The sequence below is a fragment of the Calonectris borealis genome, chromosome 7, assembly GCF_964195595.1.
Source record: "Calonectris borealis chromosome 7, bCalBor7.hap1.2, whole genome shotgun sequence".
Classification (NCBI taxonomy): domain Eukaryota; kingdom Metazoa; phylum Chordata; class Aves; order Procellariiformes; family Procellariidae; genus Calonectris; species Calonectris borealis.
In genome coordinates this window covers 42670945-42693807 of record NC_134318.1, presented here as the reverse complement: position 1 = coordinate 42693807, position 22863 = coordinate 42670945, and the positions used below count along the sequence as shown (strand labels likewise).

The following is a 22863-nucleotide window of genomic DNA, read 5'->3' as shown; positions in this document are numbered from 1 at the left end:
GACGGTCACTCTGCTCCAATTAAGCTGGGAAGTCCACATAGAACAGGACAGGTACCGCGTTGGGTACCAAGGCAATGTTGGCTGGACCAGGAATGTTCTGCCCAAGGAGATGCGATAACGCTGCTTCATTTCGCGGGACTTGGGTGCCATTTCTGTACCACGCTCTGCCCCTCGCCATAGCCAAACCCCGCGTGCTTCTGCAGAGCCACAAATCCTGCTCACACCTCCACGCCCTGTCCAAATGCGACTAATAAGAGGTAGCTAAATGAAGGAATTGAGAAGATGCCTGAGCAAAAGCAGCTCAAATAAAATATGCTGGGATGTGGTTAGTTACAGGAGAACAACAACATTAAAAAGGAGTAAGAGATTAAACCTTCAGTAAGGATATTCATTAACATAACTGGCTATATTTTTATGTCTTTTAAAAACACTTGTATCAACTCTTTTTCCTCAGTTTTATACATTAACATTCCTAAACCCAGAAGCTATCAGGCTACAGAGAGCTTTCTATCCTTGAAGATATTTTAAGATGATGAAGATGTGAAACTTTTTATTGGTACATGAAGATCAAAATATATGCTCTGGCAGCGTTGTATCTGATGTCAAACGCTTAAGACATCACACAACTGGCAGCAATTCTGTTGTAAAACGTGCAATAATACAAGCAAACCGCAGCTTAATTTTTCTCTATGCGTTCATTCACATTCATGTGGAGTCCATTCACATTCATTATGAGAGAAGGCATCTGCATTATGGCTAAATATTGTATCTTGCAAACAGAACGGCGTTTGCACTGTTTCAACCCTTGCAAATCAAAGAGGCCAGGAGGATTTCACCCTAAATGAGGATTTGCTAGAACAAAGCTAGAGGACATTGCAATGGATTTCAACCTCCCCTTAGAGCTCTGTATTTTTCATAAGGTCAACTGGGTTGTAATGTTACTGCTCCATAACCTGAGACGCACGGAGATGTCCAGTTCCTCAGCAAAGAAACAGTTCCTATAATGCAACCTAATAAACTGACTGTACTCCACTTTCTGAACAGCTTTCCTGATCCTTCCTCCAGCCATGCATTACACTAATAAGTATAGCTTGAGAAATAAAAAACACAAAAAAAATCAAAATACTTTTTTTCTGGAATTAATTTTACTCCTACACAAAAGAAAACAAGCATTTCCTTGCTCTTTCAGTTCTTAGAAACGCTGTTGCATTGGGGGAAGGATGGGTGTTTTTCCCTGCACAAAAATAAGAAAGATTTTACAACTTTGTCGCAGTTGAATATTCAGAAGTTACAAGAGAAAATAATTATTTCTGAAAAACGTACTGAAATACTGGGTCTTCCCATAAATATTGAAAATACAAGTTTGCGTATTCTCGCTCATAATTTGCCACAAGACAGAGGCAGAAAGCCCAAAGTTATGACTCTGCCATTGATTAGGAAAAAGTAGCATCAAATGTTTAAATTGCAGCATTTTCATATGAAACATTTTCATAAGTTTTGTTCATAATTTAATGTACACTTGGACACTGAAAGCATGCACACAAAGCACATATAATCCTGTAGAAAAACATCTAAATGTGATGAGATAGCATGACATACAAGTAACTGCAAATGTTTCTTTCACCTGCTAGCCTATACAATTGTGAACCTGAATACTTCCAGCTAATTCCCACTAAAGTAGTCATAAGCCAAGAATCATATCTTGTTGTACATGCATTTTAGAACAAGAGAAAAAGAAATCTGAGTTGCAGAGAGTTACAAAAGAGAAATTAAAATCATCTTCCTCCAATTCTGAGGACAAGGAATCAGGGTCTGAGCCACTAATGTGTAATATTACGAGTTCACACACTATGAAAACTTAGATACAGCTGGGTATCCTTCCTTCAAATATAACCACCAGTCCCACATAAACCCCAGGAACCTAGAATGCCACACCGTACCTCTATTACCTCTGTGTTAACAGAAAGAAATGGTTAAGGTACAGGAACTAGAAAGAGTGCTTTAATAAATAGATTGCTCAAGACTTTGTCAGCCCTTCGCTGAAGGGAAAACACTGAAGGGAATGTATAAGCACAGCACAGATACAAAAACAAATGTATTCCCTCAAGTATGAAAGATGAGGCAACTACAAAGACACAGAATTTTTATGGAGCAATTTACAATGAAAATACAAGAAGCAGCGCAGTTCCATATTTATCCCAGACCCAGGAATGAAGGAGACCACGTACAAGATGAAAAAGCGCCGCCAGCAAGCGAATGAACCCCAGGCAGCAGTGGCCATCACAAAAGCTGAACAGCAACAGGAAAATCCTGAAGCACTACCATAAAACAGCCTCTGTGCCAACAAACCCAACAAGTACAGGATGAAAGCCACAGACGAAGCCCTCGATGTGCATCTCTAACGCTGGTGCTAAGCTCCTGGCCTGCTGCAGTAGGGTGAGGGGAAAGCGGATGTCAATCAGCATTGCCAAGGAAAGACCACATCTCCTCTCTAGCATCTACTTAGATGAACAAATATAAATACGCAACATTTATCAACAAGGGATAACCTTTCAATTTAAAAACGACTCTGCAAGAGCCTTCGAAAGACCGCTGCTTGGTTCAGCTTAGCTCCAAGCCCCAGGCTCCAACTCCTCCCTGTGCAAACAGCGAGGTCATCCAGCAAAGCGCAGATGAGAGCTACTGCAGGGATCCGCCGCAACGCGTTTCTCTGGGGTGGACACAAAATATTTTGCAATCCCAACTAACCGACGCAGCTCCCCCTGCGTACAATAACAAACATCGTTACTGAAAAGTAACGGTTCTTAGTTCTGTTCAACTGATGATCCCCTCTGTAGGCTGAAACCTAATTCTGGGATTTCTGGTGGACGTGAAAGTCACTGCATCACATAACACTGCCCACCCATGCATGGAGCAATGCTGCCACCCGCATCGTTCAAGAAGGGTGTTGGGAATGCACTTTTCATCGCTATCTATTAAACGAGGCGGTCATATGCTGGATTACTTAGCTAGAAGCAATAGCATGGAAGTTTCTTTTAAATGATGGAATGATATTTAGAAAAATATTTTAAAAATTCAATTCCTTACCAGTTGAAACGTTTACGCTAGATGGAAAGTCAGTACTTAACAGGACTCCCAATTTAAAAGTGCTGGATGAATAAAAAAAGATATTTCCCAATTAACGTACACAGATGTCTCTTCTGGAGTCCAAAACAAAGCAGACCTTTCAATTCTGCAAGTGCTACCCTGACAGAGCCTGTAGTTAAGTTGTGTGAGTTAGAGTTAGCTTGGTCATAAATTATCCCAATTACTATAGATTTTTGATAACAAAGTGATAGACCTGAAAGAAAAGTATTGAGTGAAGACAAAGTTACAATGTGAATTGAGACAAAGCAAAAATGTAATACACAAAAGTGTCACAATTGGTAGTATTTATTTTATTTCAGCAATACTACCATTTAATAAATTAGTAAATATGTGCTCATTCTGATAGTTCTTTTAAAGATTTCAATAAAAATAAGAATTAAGATGCGGCAAGCCTTTGGAATGAATATCAATAAGCAAACTGATAATTCAGAAATACCTGCAGTGATCCAAATGCTAAACCCAACCTGAAGCAGCCCTTCGCTGCCACTTATGTACAAGTTACAAAAACTGCAACAAAAAACAAAACCAAATTTTTAGTCCTCGCATGCTGGCCTAAAAAAAAAAAAAAAAATCTTCAAAAGTGACTGTTTAGGTAACACTGCTTTCAAAGCGAGAAATTTTACTGTACATGCCATTTTGTAGCCTATGAAACAATTCAAGATTCTAGATCCACATCCTAGGGAAGCTAAGAGTCTGACTCATCCGAGATGTGAACACAGCGCTATCAGCAAGTAGAAAGTGTTATCAAGAATGTATATCTGAGCTACTTTGTTTTCCTTCAGCTTTTTTATACCTGGGGGTTGTTCTTTGGCCATTTGGCATCTTTTTAACTGTGATTTATCATTACTTCAGACAAAAGATTCTTTGTTCATTTTCTAATTACCTGCATGTACTGGAAATCATATATATCATGAATGTTTTTTTGTTTTGCATTCTTTTTTTGCCTGCTTTTGTTATTGCTGTAAGTTTTATGAAAAAGAATTTAAAAACGTATTTCCCAGAACAGACAGGAAGCGAGACGTGCTATCACAACCCCGAGGATATCCTCTGTTTCACACTGAAACATAAATCTTAAAACCCAGAGGATATCTGCATAAATGAAGAGCATCTGGACAACCTCAGAGTCACAAGCAATATTACCCAGCACACAGAAAACTTCTGACCTACAGGAGTTGATAGGTGATCCCAACCATGACCAACAGAAATTGCAACCAACACCGGAGCCGAGTAAAACAGGGATCTGGTTTAACAGACAAGTACACAACCAGAGCAGCAAAAGCAGAAAAGAACTCCCAAAATGTTCAAGCGCAAAAAGCTTTCAAAAGCAAGCAACAAAACCCCCACAGAAGACCACATCCACCTTGGTTAGTTGTCCCTGCCATCAACAGAAGAAATCAAAGAAAATCAGACTATTTCAAAGAATTCACCTAGAGGTGGAGAGAGTCAAGACAGTCTAAGGGGCTCTGTGTCAGGGAGATGGAAAGGGTGCGACACAGAGATCAGGTCAGTCCAGACTTTTGAATTTCAGAGGTACAAACAGAAGACATTTTCTATATTCTTCAAGTGTTCATGTCAGCATTTAAAATTAGAACAAACTATTTTCAGAGGTGAAGAACATTCATGAGCTGTGAAGAATGACTACTTCCAAATTATTGAGGTATTACATTTCAAATTGCCTTAATATAAGCTGATTTATATTTATGACCAAGTTTCACACAGTGTTTAAACTTTCAAAAACTCCTCCCAAGTCAGATCATTGAACCTGAAGAGGTTTAAAAAATAAGGCAGGAAATACTCTCCATCCTCTTTCTTCCTTATATCCAGGCATCTACACACCAGGCTGTTAAGTGCAGTTATCCATCACAAGCGGTTTTCTAAAAGTTGTATTTTGGTCAGCACGTTTGTAATTTATATGTTAGTCTACTGTAGCACCACGTACCACAGGAGCTCTAGGTCTAATGCAACAGCCATCAAAAACTTGGTGTACTTCCATAATGCTTTGTACATTAATAAATGCAACTCCTGTCTGATGGCCATACGTATTACTAGCGAGCAGCATGCTTTTTATGTTTGGCATGGACTGGTCCACCCGGGAACCCAACAGCCACTTTTTCAGGAAGAGCTGTTCTCTTTGACAGCAATCTGTGATATAACCCGTATTTCACTTTTAGGAAAATTTAGACATTTCCTATTGAAGCATGAAGGACTACATCTTCCAGTATCTGAAGGGGGCCTATAAGAAGGCTGGAGAGGACTTTTTACAAGGGCATGTAGCAATAGGACAAGGGGTAACGGCTTTACACTGAAAGAGGGTAGCTTTAGACTAGATATAAGGAAGAAGTTCTTCACTATGAGGGTGGTGAGGCACTGGACGGGTTGCCCAGAGAACTTGTGGATGCCACATGCCTGGAAGGCCAGGTTGGATGGGGCTTTGAACAACTTGGTCTAGTGGAAGGTGTCCCTGCCCATGGCAGAGGGGTTGGAACTAGATGATCTTTAAGGTTCCTTCCAACCCAAACCATTCTATCATCTAACATTAAAGTGGACTTTCAGGGCCTTTCAATATGAGTGTCTTCAGTGCCACAGGTTGGTTGAGGCAAGATGAAAATAAACAGCTTGCCATTATCTGTTAAATAAGGACTCGAGAAGCATTTCAGTGTCACACCAGGACAAAGCAGCACTGTCCTTGTGCAACAGGCTGTAGCGCAGCTAAACCACAGCCCCTACCCCGGACCTTTGCAGTGTCATGTGACTGAAAGAAACTTGAAAAATAAGCTAATTGCCCAGAGTCCATGGTAAGAACAATCTGTGGAATCCTAAATTTTTGTAAGGTAGGCAGTCTACCAAGTTGGTTCTGCGTATGTGACGAGAAACATCTAGCTGTCCAGTAAGGTAGTTCAATGAATGTGACAAAAACTAGTCTTTTCGAATGTTTTCTTTCCAGCTCTGGAGAGGCTTTCCATCAGGAGTAGAACATGGCCACCATTTTTGCAGTTAAAACTCTGTTAGTAAGCGCTAGATGCCATCCCTCATCACAGGAGCCAAGCTAACACCAAGCTAGGCAGTATCTGCTCAGCATCTCCAAAATAAGATATCTCTGTGTGTATGTATATTTTAAATCAGTGGCGGTGCTATATGCACCTGCATCGTAGTGCCCATGAAACAACAAACTCATCCACCCTGAAAGACTGCGTAACACCGATGAAACATTACCACCGATGACACAGGATGCAGAGAGAGACATGTTAACCGTCATCATCTGAACACAACCAAAACCTAACTGTGGAATGACAAAAACCAAGGGTATATGCATCAATAAAGAAGTAGATGAAAAACAAACGACAAGAAAACAATTGACTGATAACCTAAAGTACAGTTATTTTAACTTCACCTCATTACTTCTTGCTCTGAACTAGCACAAGCAGATGAAAGGTCCTCTGCAATAGTCGTGTTTCACACTAGACAATCCTCACATCATGTGTAAATCTACATTAATATGAAGTTCCTTAGGAAAATAAAATACAATTAAAAAAATCTATTAGTATGAATGACAATTTACATATTAGCAGACTACAACAGTAAGCCTCAAATATCCAAATTAACTAAAGAAATTGATAGCTGTTCAAAAACTAATTTGATTATCTGATCACCAGGATTTCACATTTGCTGTCTATGGTATAATACATTTACTCAGAAGTTTAGAAGCAATCAAAAAAAGCTTTTATCAACAGCAAGTACTAATTTTAATAAGCAAAGAGGCAATCGTGAATATTTATCACTTGAATGATTATATACACTAAACAATCTTAAAATTCAAAAGCCAATAGTAACTTATTTCTAATTAACCAGAATCTCTGAGAACTAGCAAAGTTCTGGGTTTTGCTGGGTGTCTATCTACAAGATATTTATCCATGGAATTCTTCTCATTTAATCCTTTAATGAATAACTGTTCTAAGGAAATTTGGGAAAGTTAAATTTAATTTATGTAATAAGGCAACTACTGATAACACCAATGAAACCATCCTAACACTGAAGAGATAGAACAGTTCACATTTTTTCCTGGTGAAGAGATGATAACTCCTTTGACAATGAATTTAAAACTCAAATATTTTCTGACAGTTTTTTCAAGAATCCAAGGAGGATGCAGTTCTGTTCAGCACTACTACATTGACATTTCCTTCTTGCCTGATTTGCCACATGGTCTGCAAGATTAAAATCGGCTACCTTTGACTTCTCTCTGTGATTTCATTAAATCCAGCACAGTTCAAGGAACTGTGATAGCAACCAACATGGACCAGGAATTAATGTCCTCTATCCTATGCTTATCCCAAAACAAGCTGTGAATTTGGAACAGATTCAAAACAGAAATATTCCCAAACTACCATTTCATTAAAACAAGCAAAATGAAGTGACACCATAATGAAGAAGCAAAAAAAATCCAAACACAGTAAGGTGGTCTCTGTTCCTAGAACATTAAACTTAGTCAAAGGAAGTTTATAAAAAATATACCAGGGATTTCTAGAGATGAATTCTGAAAAAGCAAGCAGAATAACTATGCTTTGGAAGAAGTTTTTATTATTATTTTGTTTAAACCAAGGTATTACAGAAGACACAAGGCAGGCTATGCACACAAACCAGTGGAAGATGGGTCGGTGATAGTTCCCAGTTCCTGCCCTTCTACAAACTCCCATGAGACTCACTGATGTCTCATCAGCCAAGAAATACACCTTGATGTGAATCTTCAGAAAAACGTGCTTGTACAAACATGTTTACACAGCACTGCTCTCCCATGACGTGCTTCTATACTGTGTATTTTGAGTCTTGTATTCACCTTAGCAACTTTGAAGTGAGTATCTGATCATGACCAAAAGTGGACTTCCACTGCCCTGGACACTGATCATCTCATTTATGTTGCTTCATATTCCATTTTAATTTGATAGAAAACACAACACTGATTAAAATGAGTTTCTTTTACAGATTTTAAGAAAGGAACTGCAAAGCTGGCCTGTTGTATGTTAATGTCACCAGGATTTGGGGACAACATATCTTCAAAAGCAAAGCTCCAATTCAATTTTTTGTGTAAACATTCTTATTGATGTTTGTTTTCAAGCTGTCTTAATGCAATCACAGGCTACCGGGGTAATCCTAGTAAGAAAGGACCTCAGGAGGGCTCCAGTCCAAACCATCCTCCCCCAGGCTGGGCTGACAGAGGCAGCAAGAGCCTCTTCCTTACCTGGGTCCCTTGTCACTGGCACCTTGTGGTGAGGGACTAACCAGCTGGTGAGGCACAGACCAGCTGCCCTGTTCACCAGCAGCTGCGTGTTTCCCTTGTTCAATCTTTGACCCCCAACACAGCAGCAGAAACTCTTCTTGTTGCCTTTCATGTCCCTTTCAATTCCTAATTCCAGTTGAAGTTTCACTTTCTTGACATCACCCCTACGAGCCTAGGCTATGTTTCCAAAATCTTCCTTTGCAGTGGGTCCATTCCCACCCTCATGCACTGCCTCTCAGCAGTGAAGCTCCTCTGTGCACTCCCCGCCTCGCCAAGTGGTCTCCTGACAAGCCTATGTCTCCAAGTGCGGGGATGGACCATTCTCGAGCACAAGCATGCTGCCCTGCAGGGTCTGACAGCTTTCCTGAACATCTGCACTTCCCAGCTGCCTCCCACCTGCCAGCTTCCCAAAAATCTGCTCTCCTAAAGCCCAGAGTCTGCACACTGCTTCTCTCCTCCTCACTCCCGCAGGATCCAGCAGCAGTGTCTCAGTCCAGCCAAGGCTGCCGCCAACCCCACCTCCCCAAACTGTTCTTCCTCATTAGTGAGCAACAGATCCTGCTGTGCACCATCCTTGGCTTGCCCATCCAGGGCCACGCATCAACAAAGTGTCCTTCATACCCTCCAGAAAGCATCTTGAGAGCTTGAATCCCACCATGTTGCCAGTTCACAAGATACCAGGGAGGCTGAAGTCTGCCATGAGAACAGGGGTCTGTGATTTGGAGACTCCAGTCGTTTCAAGGTGACTTCCATGGTTCATAGCAAACTCCCACCGTGTCACTCTTGCTGGCCTCTGGCATGTAATGCCAGTGGCATGGAGGAGCTCAGCTGCAGCCTGTTAGTTTTGATAGCTTATCACACACACAAGACTTTAAAACTTTCAGAAATTTTTATAAGAACTATGTGGGAGAACTACTGAAGCCAAAGTTCCCAGATTTCAATGGGATTTGAGTCTACATAAATTAGACACTTAGATTTAACCATCAATATCTATTATACAGTTTAAGTCACCATGTTTCTAGGAACAGTTTTGTACCTAGAGTTACTGACAGCAGAAGGAAAACCCAGAAGCTCGAGGCTTTCAGAAGCAGCCCAACATCTGGGATATACAGCAGTGCCCCACTGCAATCTTCAGCCTTCCCGGCTGATGTAGCACCAGCTCTGTTTGCCAAAACCACGAAGCAGCAGCCACCCCATCCCAGGGCAAGGTGCTTCATACCATTGCTAAGAGCACTACTTATCAGAATTTTAAAATTCTGGTGCAAAATGAGAGTAAGATGAGATGCGATATGGAAACTAGTACTAAATGTTTAATATGATCAGCAATTCACCATTATTTCTTAAGTGTCTTTTTCTGGATAACTTTTCCACTGCATGATCCTAGTGAGAAGATAATATGAGATGCTGCTTTTGAATAAGTTATACGTTTCCCTTGCTTTACTTGAACATAACAATGCCACCATTATTAATATTTTTTACTCTACAAAACAGCACTAGCCTTCCAAAGAAAAAGTCCTTGACCAAAATATCAGAGGATATTAAACTGAGAAGTGATCTACTGATGCAAATCATTAAATTTATTTGCATTTGCTTACTGAACCCTAACACAGAAATTAAACTACATAGTGTGGGAAAAAGAGCTGGTTTTGCATGGTTAAAAGGAGACATCTTGGAAGATCCAAGCTCTATGTCATTAATTTTCCTTCTTCCCCTCATTAACAAGTAAAATGTTTTCACTGCTTGAAAAGTTTTAATAAATAGGAAAAAGCAGGGCAGCTGACATAAGTTTTTAATGTAATATACAAGAGCTTTTAATATTTTTACATATATTAATGTAAAAGCTAAAAATAAATGTTAAAAGGTTACATTTGTGAAGAAAGAAAAATGGCATTTACAGTTACAGGATAAGGTTTTAGAATTTAACTCTTTCTTTTCCAGCATGGTGTTCTGAAGATCATTCGCCCTTTAACTGAAAAAATCAATGTAATCGCAAAGGCGAGCCACTGCAGAAGAGGTACAGGTGTTAAGGACACATTGTCTCACAGCTCCGCACTCCAGGATGACTTACTGTGCTTTGTCCTACCAAGTTACATGTCTTAAATTCTCTTTATAGAGGGAATTAAGGTAGGCATTTTAAGAACAGCTATAATTAGCACAAGCATTGGTATTATGTGATCTTTGTGAGTTTTACTGCAAATGCATGAACCAAAGCAGCAAACGCTGACCAGCTGTTGCAGCTGCCACCTCCAGCTATAGCTGGGCAAAGCCACCCAACACCAGATAAACCCGAACAATCCTGGCACTGCTCAAACACCGTACGGTGCTCTGATCATAGCATTTGCATAGTCAAGACTCTTCAGGTAGATACCACAGACACTTCTCAGCAAAATATCTTTTGTAATTCAATTCTCTCACTTAAGGAGAGCTGCGAGAAGGGTTCCTATTATCCAGATGGGTGTCCATACTTATACCTTACTGTCTAATCCCAAAACAGCTCTGTGGCTGTAAGTTATTCTCAGCATTAACTGTCTATGTATCTAGATATTTTTGGAGGGCTAGAGAAGCCTGGGAAGAAAACCAAGATGAAGAGTTGCAATATTTAAGAACACCCACTAATTCTGACACATAATAGAAACATAACCCATGTCATTATGCAGCCCATTTTCCCATCTTTATAGCAAGGATTTGCAATGGAAAAACGCTCCACTGCATTAATCTACCTCTGCACGAGAAGTGGAAAGGTTCCACTCATGCCCTGAATTACAGAAGAGTTAAAAACACACCAGGCATAGTATCTGTAGCATAGTATAGGGCAGGGTGTCAGGAAAAGATTTCTTTCCTAAGAAATTTCTTGAAGAGATGATGCTGCATAGACAAATTCTTACACTCCTCTTTGGTAAAATTATTTTTCATCACTATTACAGCTCTATGTCTTCTGCACTAGAAATAAACCCATCATATTTGTGGTATTTTCAAGTGGGTGTCTGTACGAGCTATATTATCTAATACAGTTTGTTGTTATTTTTGCCATTTTAAAATGTCATCACTCTAAAATGTGACCAGTGGGTTGTTGTAACGTTTCTTGCTTTAGAAGTCTTGGCCAACCATGGACGTTTACAAACACACACCAGTCGAGTAGCAAAGCTTTTTGTTCTTCTGTACATTGAAATAGGTCTTCTAGCATTTTGACATGGCATTGTCCTTGTTAACATTAAAGGTTTTAAAACATCAGATTATTACCATGAATAACTGCCCAATAGAAATCTGGATGATTTTTTTTTTTTTTACCTAGAGCCCTCAAAGGCTTCTCTGGCTAGGCTTCGGGATAAAAACACAACTGTGAAGACTTGCAAAAGCCACTCCTATTTGAATCTTGTAATACTGTCTTTGACAGATGAATAGAAATGCAGCAGTGCTGTCAGGAAAAATAACACATCTGAAGTATAGTATTGATTACAGTGGAGTTGCTCAAGATTTACTTCAGTTTAAGTGAGAGGAATGTGGGTTTTGCCCATCATGCAAAATAAAGTTTACCATCCTCACCTGACAGTAAAACTTATCCTGCAAACCATTTCTAAAAACATATGAAACTACGTATTTGAGCTGTACTACGTGTAAGGCTTTGACAAAGTCTAAACTTTCTACATGTTTTCAGCGTTTATTTTGTTTAAGTTTTTGAAACACTGTTTCCAATAAAAAGTTTTCTTATCTTGATGCAGCATAAACAATCTGTAGCATCTCCACAAGAAACTATGAAAAAACCTACCCCAGTTTATTTTTAATAAAAGGAGGACTATGCTATATAATAACTCTTCCTGCCACATCCATTGAATCTGCTGAAATAAAGATTGATGCCTGGATATTTGTAGACACTTCTACCAGAGAAAGTAATATTTCTTTTTTTCTTTCTTTTTTTTTTTTAAATATACCACCTTCCTGTTATTTTGAAGTAATTTGAAGTAACAAGCATCATCTTCCTATTACCCAGGCATCTGCATTTTGTTTCTTAGAAAAGTGGCAGAAAACGAGATTTGTGAGAGCTTAGTGCCACAAGTTAAAAGATATTCAGAAATAAAAGGCTTAGAAATAGAAATAAGTGCAAGACTGATCTTCTTTTGGTGACTGTTCTATATAGGCACCCAAAACATGCTTTTACTTTACTCATCAGTATGAAAATCAACATTGTCAGGATTGCGAGGGGTTAAAACGCAAGAGAAGCAGCCTAAAGACCAGACCAAGACAGAGCACATGTGTACTGCTGCACTGCCTCGCAGGCACAGCCTTCCCCCCATTTTCAGGGGAACTAAGTATCTAAAATCCTGCGTGGATTTTGCCCCACACATTGAACAAGCATCACCCCAGGAGGACCAGGTGCTCTCAAGCCAACCAAAGTAGCACTCCGAAGCTTCTGAGAACAAGGTACTACAGAAGCAAAGCAGCCCTTCACCTAGCCGCTACCAAAGGACTTAACACACTCAGACTCGCATCAAATGCGGACTGTATCTCAAACCTAATCTGTTTATATTAACGCCTACAAAAGATCCATCTAATGAACCATTTTCCAGTCACTGTAAACAGTAATTAAATACATTAAACTATAAAAAAGGAAAGTGCCATGCAAAACATACTTTGATCATTGATAAGTGCTGTCAGCTTGGATGATTATGGTGTTTACAAGAGTAACCGCTCTGTTGTAGCTGGCAGGAAAGCGGTGCATCTGGACCCGTCCACAGCCAGTGTTTTAGCATCTTCCTCTATGGGAGGACTACGACCTTACAGAGGACAGACACTGCTACAGTACTGGTTAAGAAAACCAACCAAAAATAAATAATAATTTTCCAAAAAGTACAGAGATGTTGAATTTTTTTTTTGAATGTTACCACTCATAAGGTCTATAAACTGCGTGTGGACCATAGGATGACTTCATATGGACAGCAGTCTTGGTCTTTGAAATAGCCAGTGATACAGCTTTACTTACACAAGAATAATGGTTGTAAATACAGTTGCCCATCTTCAACAGCAGAAACGTCAGGCTCTGCAGAAGGAACAGAAGCCAGTGGCCTGGTTCCACCAGATACACCACATCTTTCCTCAGGAAGCAACCTGGAATCTATAGAACTACAGTACCAGTAGCTTAAGTTTCAAACAGGTTTTAGTACACCTTTCCCCTCCCTGCTCCTGCTCTACATTTAGAGATCATCCCAAAGCCATTAACTTCATTACTGCAAATGTGTACTTTGTCTCAGCCAGGTTTTATCCTATACCATTTTTATCAGAAAATCTCCACTGTTACACAATAATTTTAAGGAAGAACTGAACGGGGGAAGAGTGGCACCTCTTCCAAGCTACAGTGCCAATAACCCTCTATTCACATAAGTCACATCAGATGTTCACGGTAAACCAGAAATCTATTCAAAGCAGCTAAGCGGAGTAGTCGCGTACCTACCTCCTTCAGTCGGCTTTTACTATGCCCCTGAGCTCCACTAAGTTTCTTAGCCTCGGCTGATGCTTATTGGAAAAATAGGAGGAGTGGCACTCTCCCAAATGCCTCCCACTTGTGGCATCAAAGTGAGATATCACTCACAGTAAATTTTACAGTATGAGGAATGAAACAGTTAGCAAAGTTGACATTTAAACCATCATCACTGGCTATGATTAAATACCTCAGAGATGAACAGACTGGTTCACACCTCTCCAAGTTATTGTTCTAGGCTCTTATCAGACTCCCGTACACCGCTGCATCCGCTGCGTTTTCGCACACTTGAGATTTTCTTTCAATCCGTAATAGCTGGAAACCTGTTTAAACTGAGATTCTGGAGAGTTTCCGATAACGTTAAACTGGCAGAGAGAGATTAACTGAAACCCTGGCGAACTTCTTGAACTGCAGATTCAACCTTAAAAGGTTTAGGCAGATTAATAATACAAGAATGGCCAAACTGGCTCCTCGCTCCTCCTTTTCTGATCTCTCTCAGTAAGACGTAGGGAAATGAAACACTATAAAGAAAATTGCAAGTAACCTGCAAGAAATACAGAGGACAGATGGGATCACACTGCTTCCAAAAGAATCTCTCTTCTGAAAATAGCATAAAGGGAGGTCTAGGGTATTCCTACACCACCAGCAAAATGCACGTTTTGACCATTCAAGCAACGGTAAAGCAAGTCAACCTGCCCAACCTCAGTTCTCAGAAACACGCATGAAATGCCAAAAACTCCTCCGCAAGGAGGAGCTGGCATCCATACTGACAAACACCCAGCCCCCGAGTCCGTGGAGCAGGAGCAGACCACCTCACACATTGTCTCCTGCAGGAGACGGGAGCTCAGGTTCTGCTGTTGAGCTCGAGCTGGCCGTGCACCGCGGCAGCCCCCAGGCTGAAGGAGCAGGAGCCCAGCAGCAAGGGGTGGCTGTCCCCAAATCATCCACACCTTGCCCCAGCGCTGGGCCTGTCCAAGGATGGCAGTGACCCATCACAGCCAGCTCAGCTAAGCTTTTAAGTGGAAAACTCAGCAGCTTCTGATGGTGGCATCCTTAAGTCCCCCGGTGGATGTCAATATTAGCATAACCTGGGATCTGTGCCCACGAATCAGATGGCAAATTTACCTTTCATTTCACATGCACGCTCAGCAGTACGTAGTAGTACGTCGCACCGTTCATGACCCCCTGCTCAGTAGGACAGGATTTTCCAACCACACGCTGGAAGCTGTTTCAGTTTACCTCAAGGCATTTTATACTACTGCCCTTTCTCGTACCAAAACCCTCCAGTTGCCACTGTATTTCCCTGCATTGCCACATGCTGACCACGCACGGAGCTGGGAACCCTGGGGCAATTTTCCTGAGGGAATTCCTGAAAGAATTTGGATTTTTGCAACACAAGGAAAAACTGTTCCCTGCTGCCATCCCAACTGCCAAGTCAACATCCCTATGTTTCCAAAGTATCTCTGCTGTAAATATTTAGCACAGGAAAATACACGCAGAGTTTCTGTTACTGTTAACAAAAGTCACAAGTGCAACTCCCAACTTGCCAAGCAGATATTTACCCCTCCGGCTCAGGAGTAAGACAAGGCTTCTCAAAACAGACTCGTCCCAGGAACACTGCAGACAACAGCAGACTAACGAAGAAAACTAATTCTGAAACGTCAAAGCTGCTAAAGACACTTAGAAGTACAATACTTTCTTTTGGACATGAGCAAAAAGAGTTAAACACTGGCAATATTTCAAGCAGGAATACTGGAGGAAAGAGAACCTTCTTGAACAAAACTAACGCTTATATTTGTATACACTGCAAGAAAAACTACAATGGCTGATATACTACTAAATATATATAAATATATATATACACACAGGATATATCCTTTTAGTTCTTTTTTTGAAAATATGAACTGTGAATCTGAAGTTCTTAGAAATAGACAAATTTATAAAAACAAGCTTCATCTTCAGTTTACTTTTTGCCCCACTTTGCAACCCTGAAGCAACATACTCCAACTTGTTTCAGAACCAGCCCAATGTACAGATCCCTAGCCAGCCTGTGAGCCCAATGTGTGCACCTCTTTATGTTGCTGTACATAGGCTAAAACTACTGCAGCCTCCATCATACAGCATACGGGTATCAAACGTGAAGAATTTGATTATTCCATTTTGATGCTGATATCATATATTCTGGCTTTATCTTCAGCACTTTATTAACTGACAATGTCAACTTGAATGATAAACGAACAAGGCAATCCACAATTCAAATACTAAATCAGAAACAGGTGATTTCAAGTTACTGTTTTGAGAGCACTAATTGTTAGCACTGCACTTAGATTACAAAACAGAAACAATTTTAGTTAGCATTCAGTAAATTAAAACTTTCACAATCATATTTAATTGAAATACCTTATTTATATATACAAAATTTTGTTATATATACACATACATTTAAAAAGCTTGACTAAAAATTCCTCCTCCCCAAACAGAAACCATTATGCCATGACATGCCTTGACTTTTAACTTTACCAGCTTCACAAGGAGCAGAATAATCTTAGGTTATTACAATTAGTTTCATCTCATTAATAGATCAATTTGTTTCATGCATACTGTAACCAAAATTTTACTTTGCTGCTTCTCCTTTTAGTCTACATTATAGTCTGTGTTCTTAAGTTTTAAGGAGAGCCATCACAGAATAGGTTGTAATCTCAGGTGATTAATTGCACAGCATTTTACAAGCTGTAAAATAGAGCAAGATCTCCACAAACCGATTATGCCATTAACCAGGCACTCTTATCAGATTTTTCTACAACTAGCAGGTTTGTCTGACAGATTGCAAGTCTTAAGTATTTATATATTTTAAAGGTTTACTTATTTTTGTTGTTAAAAAACCCTAAAATCTATATTGATTGTTACATGCAATTCTACATGAAAAGTCCCAAGCACCGTGGAGCAGAATACCAATATTTATTACTAGACTTGTGCTCATTATGGTTCTCTCTGACAAGGGTCTATTAAAATCAATTTTTATGTTTCTTATGTTTTTTTTCTACCCAATGTTCTTAACATAGTGTTTATTAGCCAGTTAGGAGAAACACTGGGCACTGTTTTGTTTTTATTTTATTCTGTCAAAAATAATGAGGCCAGATTTAACAACTATTCACTAGCGATGAGTAGAAGAGATTAAATGTTATACTTCACGCAAACATTTACAGACGGCTTTAAAATTTTTAGAACTTTATCATTGGTAAAGACAAAAGCAAGGCCCACATTCTACCTTCTTTCAGATTTAAATTCTTAAAGTAATTGTAAGAATATTCTGCTTACCATTAACTTCTGAACCACTCTTGAGTGATATTCCATCTATAATATAACAATTTTTGCATATAAATCATGCTAAATTAAGAGTTATCAAGATGCCACTAAAGCCTCAACACTTCTGGGAAGCTGGGAAATTAAGTCAGCTCACCACTGAGAAAATTAAAAGATCAAGATCAGATAAAAGTTAAAGAATCAGGAAAAGGATCTAGACTGCCTGAGGAACAAGATCACAAGATCCTTCTTCAACCAGCCAACCTGGCCATGTTGCCCATGAGCAAATGGCAGCCCCCCTAAACGAAGAGCAGCATCCGTCCTTACAAGCAGGACGGACCTTGCCTTGCAGCGAGGCTCCCTCGAGGAGGGGAACAACTCCCCGTTTGTAACAGCATCTTTCATCTGCGCAGGCAGAGATGAGTAACAAAGTACTCTGAGCTTTTGGGGACACGTGTAATTTCCTGGAAAAAGATCTGTGTGCGTGAAGGAACAATTTCTGTCCCTAGAAACTTTCTTCAAAAAGAGAAGGCGACCCATCAAGTGAAACATTCGAAACCTCAACACTAAGTACAGAAGTCAAATAGACCTTTGCTCTTACCCCTCCAGGAGAACACCACAAACACACATAATATAACAATACCTCCCCATCTAATTAAGAGCCTGTAATTTTCTTCCAGTAATCTGCCATTTCACTTTGAGCCTGTATTTTTTAGTACCCACAACTTCACAATTGTTTTTTGTCTTCAGCTTTTATTTTCATGCAATTCACTTTATGTCTAGCGTTATGAAGAAGAACACACAATTTCATGTATTTTCACCTTTGAGAGCCCACAGACCTTTTTCCCACTATTCTTCCACCTATTCATTGACATTTCTCCTCTTCTCAAGGGTGAAGGGTCCTCATCCACTTAGTTGTTCTTCAGGCAGATGCTGCTCTGCAGCAAAGGCAAGCTTTGGCCTTATCCTAAATACCATTTATTTCCATTCCTCATCAGCAGAAATCCAATACTGAAATCAGCATATGAAGAAACTGAAGTACTACTTTCCCTATCACTGGAGTTGGCAAAACTGTCAAATCCAGAGGCTTGAGGGTTTTTGTATTAGAGGCAAAAACATATTTCAACCAGAATACACATTATGCTTCATATTCCTGATTAATTTTACGCACACTTAAATTACAAGGATAATAAAACAGGAAAACAGAAAAGGGGAAACCCCACAAATCAGTGGAGAATTTCAGAAGCAAAAAGCAGGCGAGAAGAGAACAATGTGGAGAGAAGGAAGCCAAACTTGTTTGACTCTTGTCAGGAAAAGCTCTGTTGTAACGGACTGTGGCAAAGACTGCAATTTTATTACCAAAACCAGTTGAAGAGACCAGCCTTAATAAGTAGAATCATAGAAGTAGTATTAGTAACTTTCATTTTGGCAGAGAAATTTGGCACCTAGTAATTCTGAAAGAATTCAGTGTTTCTTCTAAAAATGTCACTCAACATTTCCTCACAAATAAAGAAAGAGCAAAGCAAAGATCTGAACAGGACAGATGTACTTTAGCAGGTTGAACAGCACTTATATTCAATAGTAAAATGTACCAATACCTCCTCAATCAGTCCTATATTTGAGACATCACCTCCACTGCCACGTACATCATCTGTTCTGAACTCCAGAAGACATTACAGATACACAAAACCAACCAAAGCTCTCACAAGTAGTGTGCAGTAATTAAAACAATTATTCAATCCTAGTTCTGCCTGTTGGAACATAGATATCCAGACACAGGTCTGCAAAATTTGCAAAGTATGCAAGGAGGTCTTAGCCTCAGTGACAGATTTACATGTGCGTCCAAAATTGGGAGCAGGATGTACTTTCAAAACCTGCATTAAAAATACTTTTATTTTAGAACATTTCTTTGCTGATATTATAGATGCAGCAGAGAGAAATGCATTTTAGAGCTGCCACTCCTTAAAGGTACAAAAGAAGCTGCTTCTGCCTCTCACAGGAGCAAGCACTGTGTTCCCAGTATGGCTAGTAAAAACAAGTGCAGAGAGTCATGTCTTAGATCCTCTGGGCAATCTCTTTCCTCTACCACATACATAAACATAGGATCAATAGGACATGAACTTACCCACTTGGCAGCACGCTCATTTTTGGAAGTTTTATTTCATGTAAGCCTGTTTCACACCCAGATATCTTGAGTTTTCCCACAGGGCTAAGCAGAACCACGTGTTTCTCCTTGCACGGAGATTCTCTCTCTTTGGAAGTCACCTGTTCATAAAAACAAACTTGTCTTTAATTGCATGCATTTTCACCAAGGAACATTCATCTCAAGATATTTTGAGTAGTTCTCAAAAGTAATCTAAAAAAAGGCAAGAAAACAGCATATTTAAAGTTTCCTCCACTATGGCTTTTACTTTCAAAATTCCAACTTAAAATGATCCATCCTAAGAAGTCAGCATCTAAAATCAAGGTCTCAAAAAACATGTTAACTAGCAGAACAGTGACCTTCATAAAAATCTCAAGTAATAGCAGTTTCACGGTTGGTTTATCAGCTAACATCCAATGTATTTTGACACTGATTTCAAAAGGATTATTGTGACAACAAAGTATATTCACTGGTTTAGAGCAGCAGTGTTATGCAAATAACTGCTGGAACACAAATAGAATATGTCTGCTGGAAAAATATATGAAAAAAATCAATCATTCCTTAATAAAAGAAACATTTTTTTATTCCCATTGTTACGAGTCTGGTTTTACGATTACTGATAGGACGTAGTTGGAAACAGATGCCAAGCGTTTCTCAATATTGTACAAGACCAACAATAACATACTTGTCAAATTCATCTTGGGTAAAATCCCCAGTCTGACTCAGTAGACGTTTGAGTTGTATTTACAGTTTGGTTTGTACAGTCATTAGGCGAGAAACAGGACAGAACACCACAAGTATGTCCACTGCAGAGTCACCCAGACACCAAACCGTAGCTTCAGACCACATTGCCATCAGTGCTGTACAAGCAGGACAAAAAAGCCTTTGCTCCAAAGAGATACATTCAAGCGAAACTGGACAAAAAAGTGAACAGAACAAAGAAATCCAAGCAACTGCAAGGCAGCACAAGTAAATCGATCCACAAACATCCTGGTTATGTTGAGCCCAGCAAGGTTTCTCGGTGTTTAAAGGCACTCAGACCATACAGCCAACTTGCAGTTTGCCTTACACCTGAAAAATTCTCGTCACTGCAATATTCAGAACCAGTAACGCCTCCAAAGACAACTGCGCAAACTTATTTTGACCAGTATTTACCCAAGTTTATAGTTTACCCCAAAGAGCTCTGAAGTCCGCCCCCCATGACACCTACGTCTGCCGACAGCAAGGGGCACGATGCTGAAAGCCCGATGAAATGACAGGATGAAATGCGAAAGTGATTAAGAAGCTGGGAAACTGACTGAAGAGCACAATGACAGACGAGGGGACTTACAGCTGGCCACTGCTCGCAGCTGTACAATAATTATTTTTTTCAAAATAAGAGAATTTTTTTTAAAATCCCATTATTAAGTGCTATGTAATGAAGTCACATCTGTGAGTAATATAATCAGTGTGAAGAGAGGACAGAAAAAAAAAAAATCAAGTAGACAGTTTTGCCTTACCAGGGCAAAAGTAAGCTTAAACCTTTCAATGTTGGGAAGCACTTACACAATTCCTCAGCAACCAGCACAAATTTATTCAGCTTAGAGTTCTGCGCAGTGTGCCGGGCTTGAACAACTGCACGTTCCTAGTGATTTTAGTTTGACTAATCCAAATCAGCTTTTTGCTAAATTAAATGTTTGCTGGTGTTACAAAGAAACTCTCCTTTTCAACCAACTTTTCCCTCATTCCTTCTCCCTCCTCAAGGAGAGGACATGGGTGAACTTTTTTTTGGAGCAGCACCTCACTGCAGAAGTCTTAGGAAAAAAGCAACATAAAAGTTTACGTATGTGGAAAACCAGTATACATTCTTCATTTTTGTTTGTGTGACAGCCCTAAACTAGATGCACTGAACCTCATACCATGTACTCCATGAATATAACAACTTAGCGATAAGAGGACAGCTTTTTCATTATAACAAAACACAGGATGCAGCGAGTAACAAAACTATATATAACCCTACGAGTTCACACCAAGTTGAACTAAGCTTTATAGATGAAAACCTTGAGTGAGTACAACTAGTATTTTCAGTCTTGTTTATTATACGCATTGGGCAGCAATATTTAGAAGGTTTATTTTTATAAAAGAATGAAGCTGCATGACATATATCCACATACATATGCGATTGGGTTGGGAGCCTGAAAGATGAAGGTCACCGTACAGATGTACGATGCACGCTATCCTCTGTCCAGCCAAAGTGCCTTTTCACTATTCACCTACAGCTACTGAGACGAGCCAGGGAAGATGGAGGTAATGACACTCCTGCAGGCACTGCTATTTTAAAATAAAGTGAAATTTTATTCACAATTTAAATTGCAACACTTTTCAGATGCAAATAAACGGCCTTTAAACTTGGCCAGCTGAAAACACCAAAGGCTTAGATGTCATTTACTGCAGAGGGGTAGACATTGAAAACCTGCTCCTGCCCACATCCTTCCCATACAGGCACAATTTGCTTAACATCATCTTCCCCATAGTGCCCTTGTTGAAGCTGAGAGAACTAGAAATGAATGGCAGCTTAAAGCAAAAAATCTAATAAATCCAAATAAACTGCCTTCTGCCTTTTTTCTCCAGTCTTATGTAAATGAATCATCTGAGGAATTTTGATCAGGTACTGCATGAACTCCACCTTCACTCTCCCTTTCCACAGTAATACCTACAAATCTGTGTCAAAATCTCTCATAAATTTCAAAATTATTAGGTAGAAAAAATAGGACTTTTAGAGAGGAAACTTCTCCTGCTATCCTCTGGAGCCTTGCTACAGAAATAAAAGTGTAGTGCACTGTATGTAAGTCTGTATCTCACTAGACTGCTCAACGCTCTGTAGAAAATTGGAAGACTATTGCTAGCCAGCGGAATTAAGTCCTTTTTGTCATTAATAACAGACGAGTATCAAAAGGTTTTCACAGTGGAAGATATATCAGTAAGAATATTAGCATGATTTATGAGTTAATGTCCTGTACAGAGGAGCCTCATTTTCCAGGCGTGTTCCCATGACTTTGCAACAGCACGTGCCTCGGTGGCACCACGCTCCTCCGAAGGGCGAAGGTCCCCGAAATTACACATCAACTCCACTGAACATCACGAGAAAACAGAGATGTGCCACTCAGATTGCATTCCCAGTGTTCAGATGCTAAGGATGCAAAACAGCAGCGAGTTTTACCTCCTAAATGAGGTGCCGTGAACCCAAAAGCCAGCATTAACTTGATGACTTGCACATAAGGATCTTAACCTCTTACGCTTTCCACTGTAATTCAGTTTAACAGCCTTGCTGCAGCCAACGTTTCCAGTACTAAAACATACCTCCCATTTGATTAAATACAGATTTTATTTAAATTTGCGTTAATGGTCTTTCACATTACAGTAAATAATTCAAAATTATTTTCTATGTTCTACTGCTCCTAAACCCCCCAAAATTCCATTGTAGTTTGGTCTGAGATCCTGGAATCCAATTCATATGCATAATGGGGAGTAGATAAATAAAAAAAT

The 22863-nt window shown here is 39.7% G+C and overlaps 1 protein-coding gene across 3 annotated transcripts in view; it reads right to left on the bottom strand.

The window, feature by feature from the left end:
- Positions 1-22863, bottom strand: part of MGMT (O-6-methylguanine-DNA methyltransferase) — a 169258-nt gene that overhangs the window by 127934 nt on the left and 18461 nt on the right. For all 3 annotated transcript variants that reach the window (XM_075155298.1, XM_075155297.1, XM_075155296.1), the window contains exon 3: positions 19321-19460. In XM_075155298.1, coding sequence (XP_075011399.1) covers positions 19321-19460 — 140 coding nt within the window. The remainder of the gene's footprint in view (positions 1-19320; positions 19461-22863) is intronic.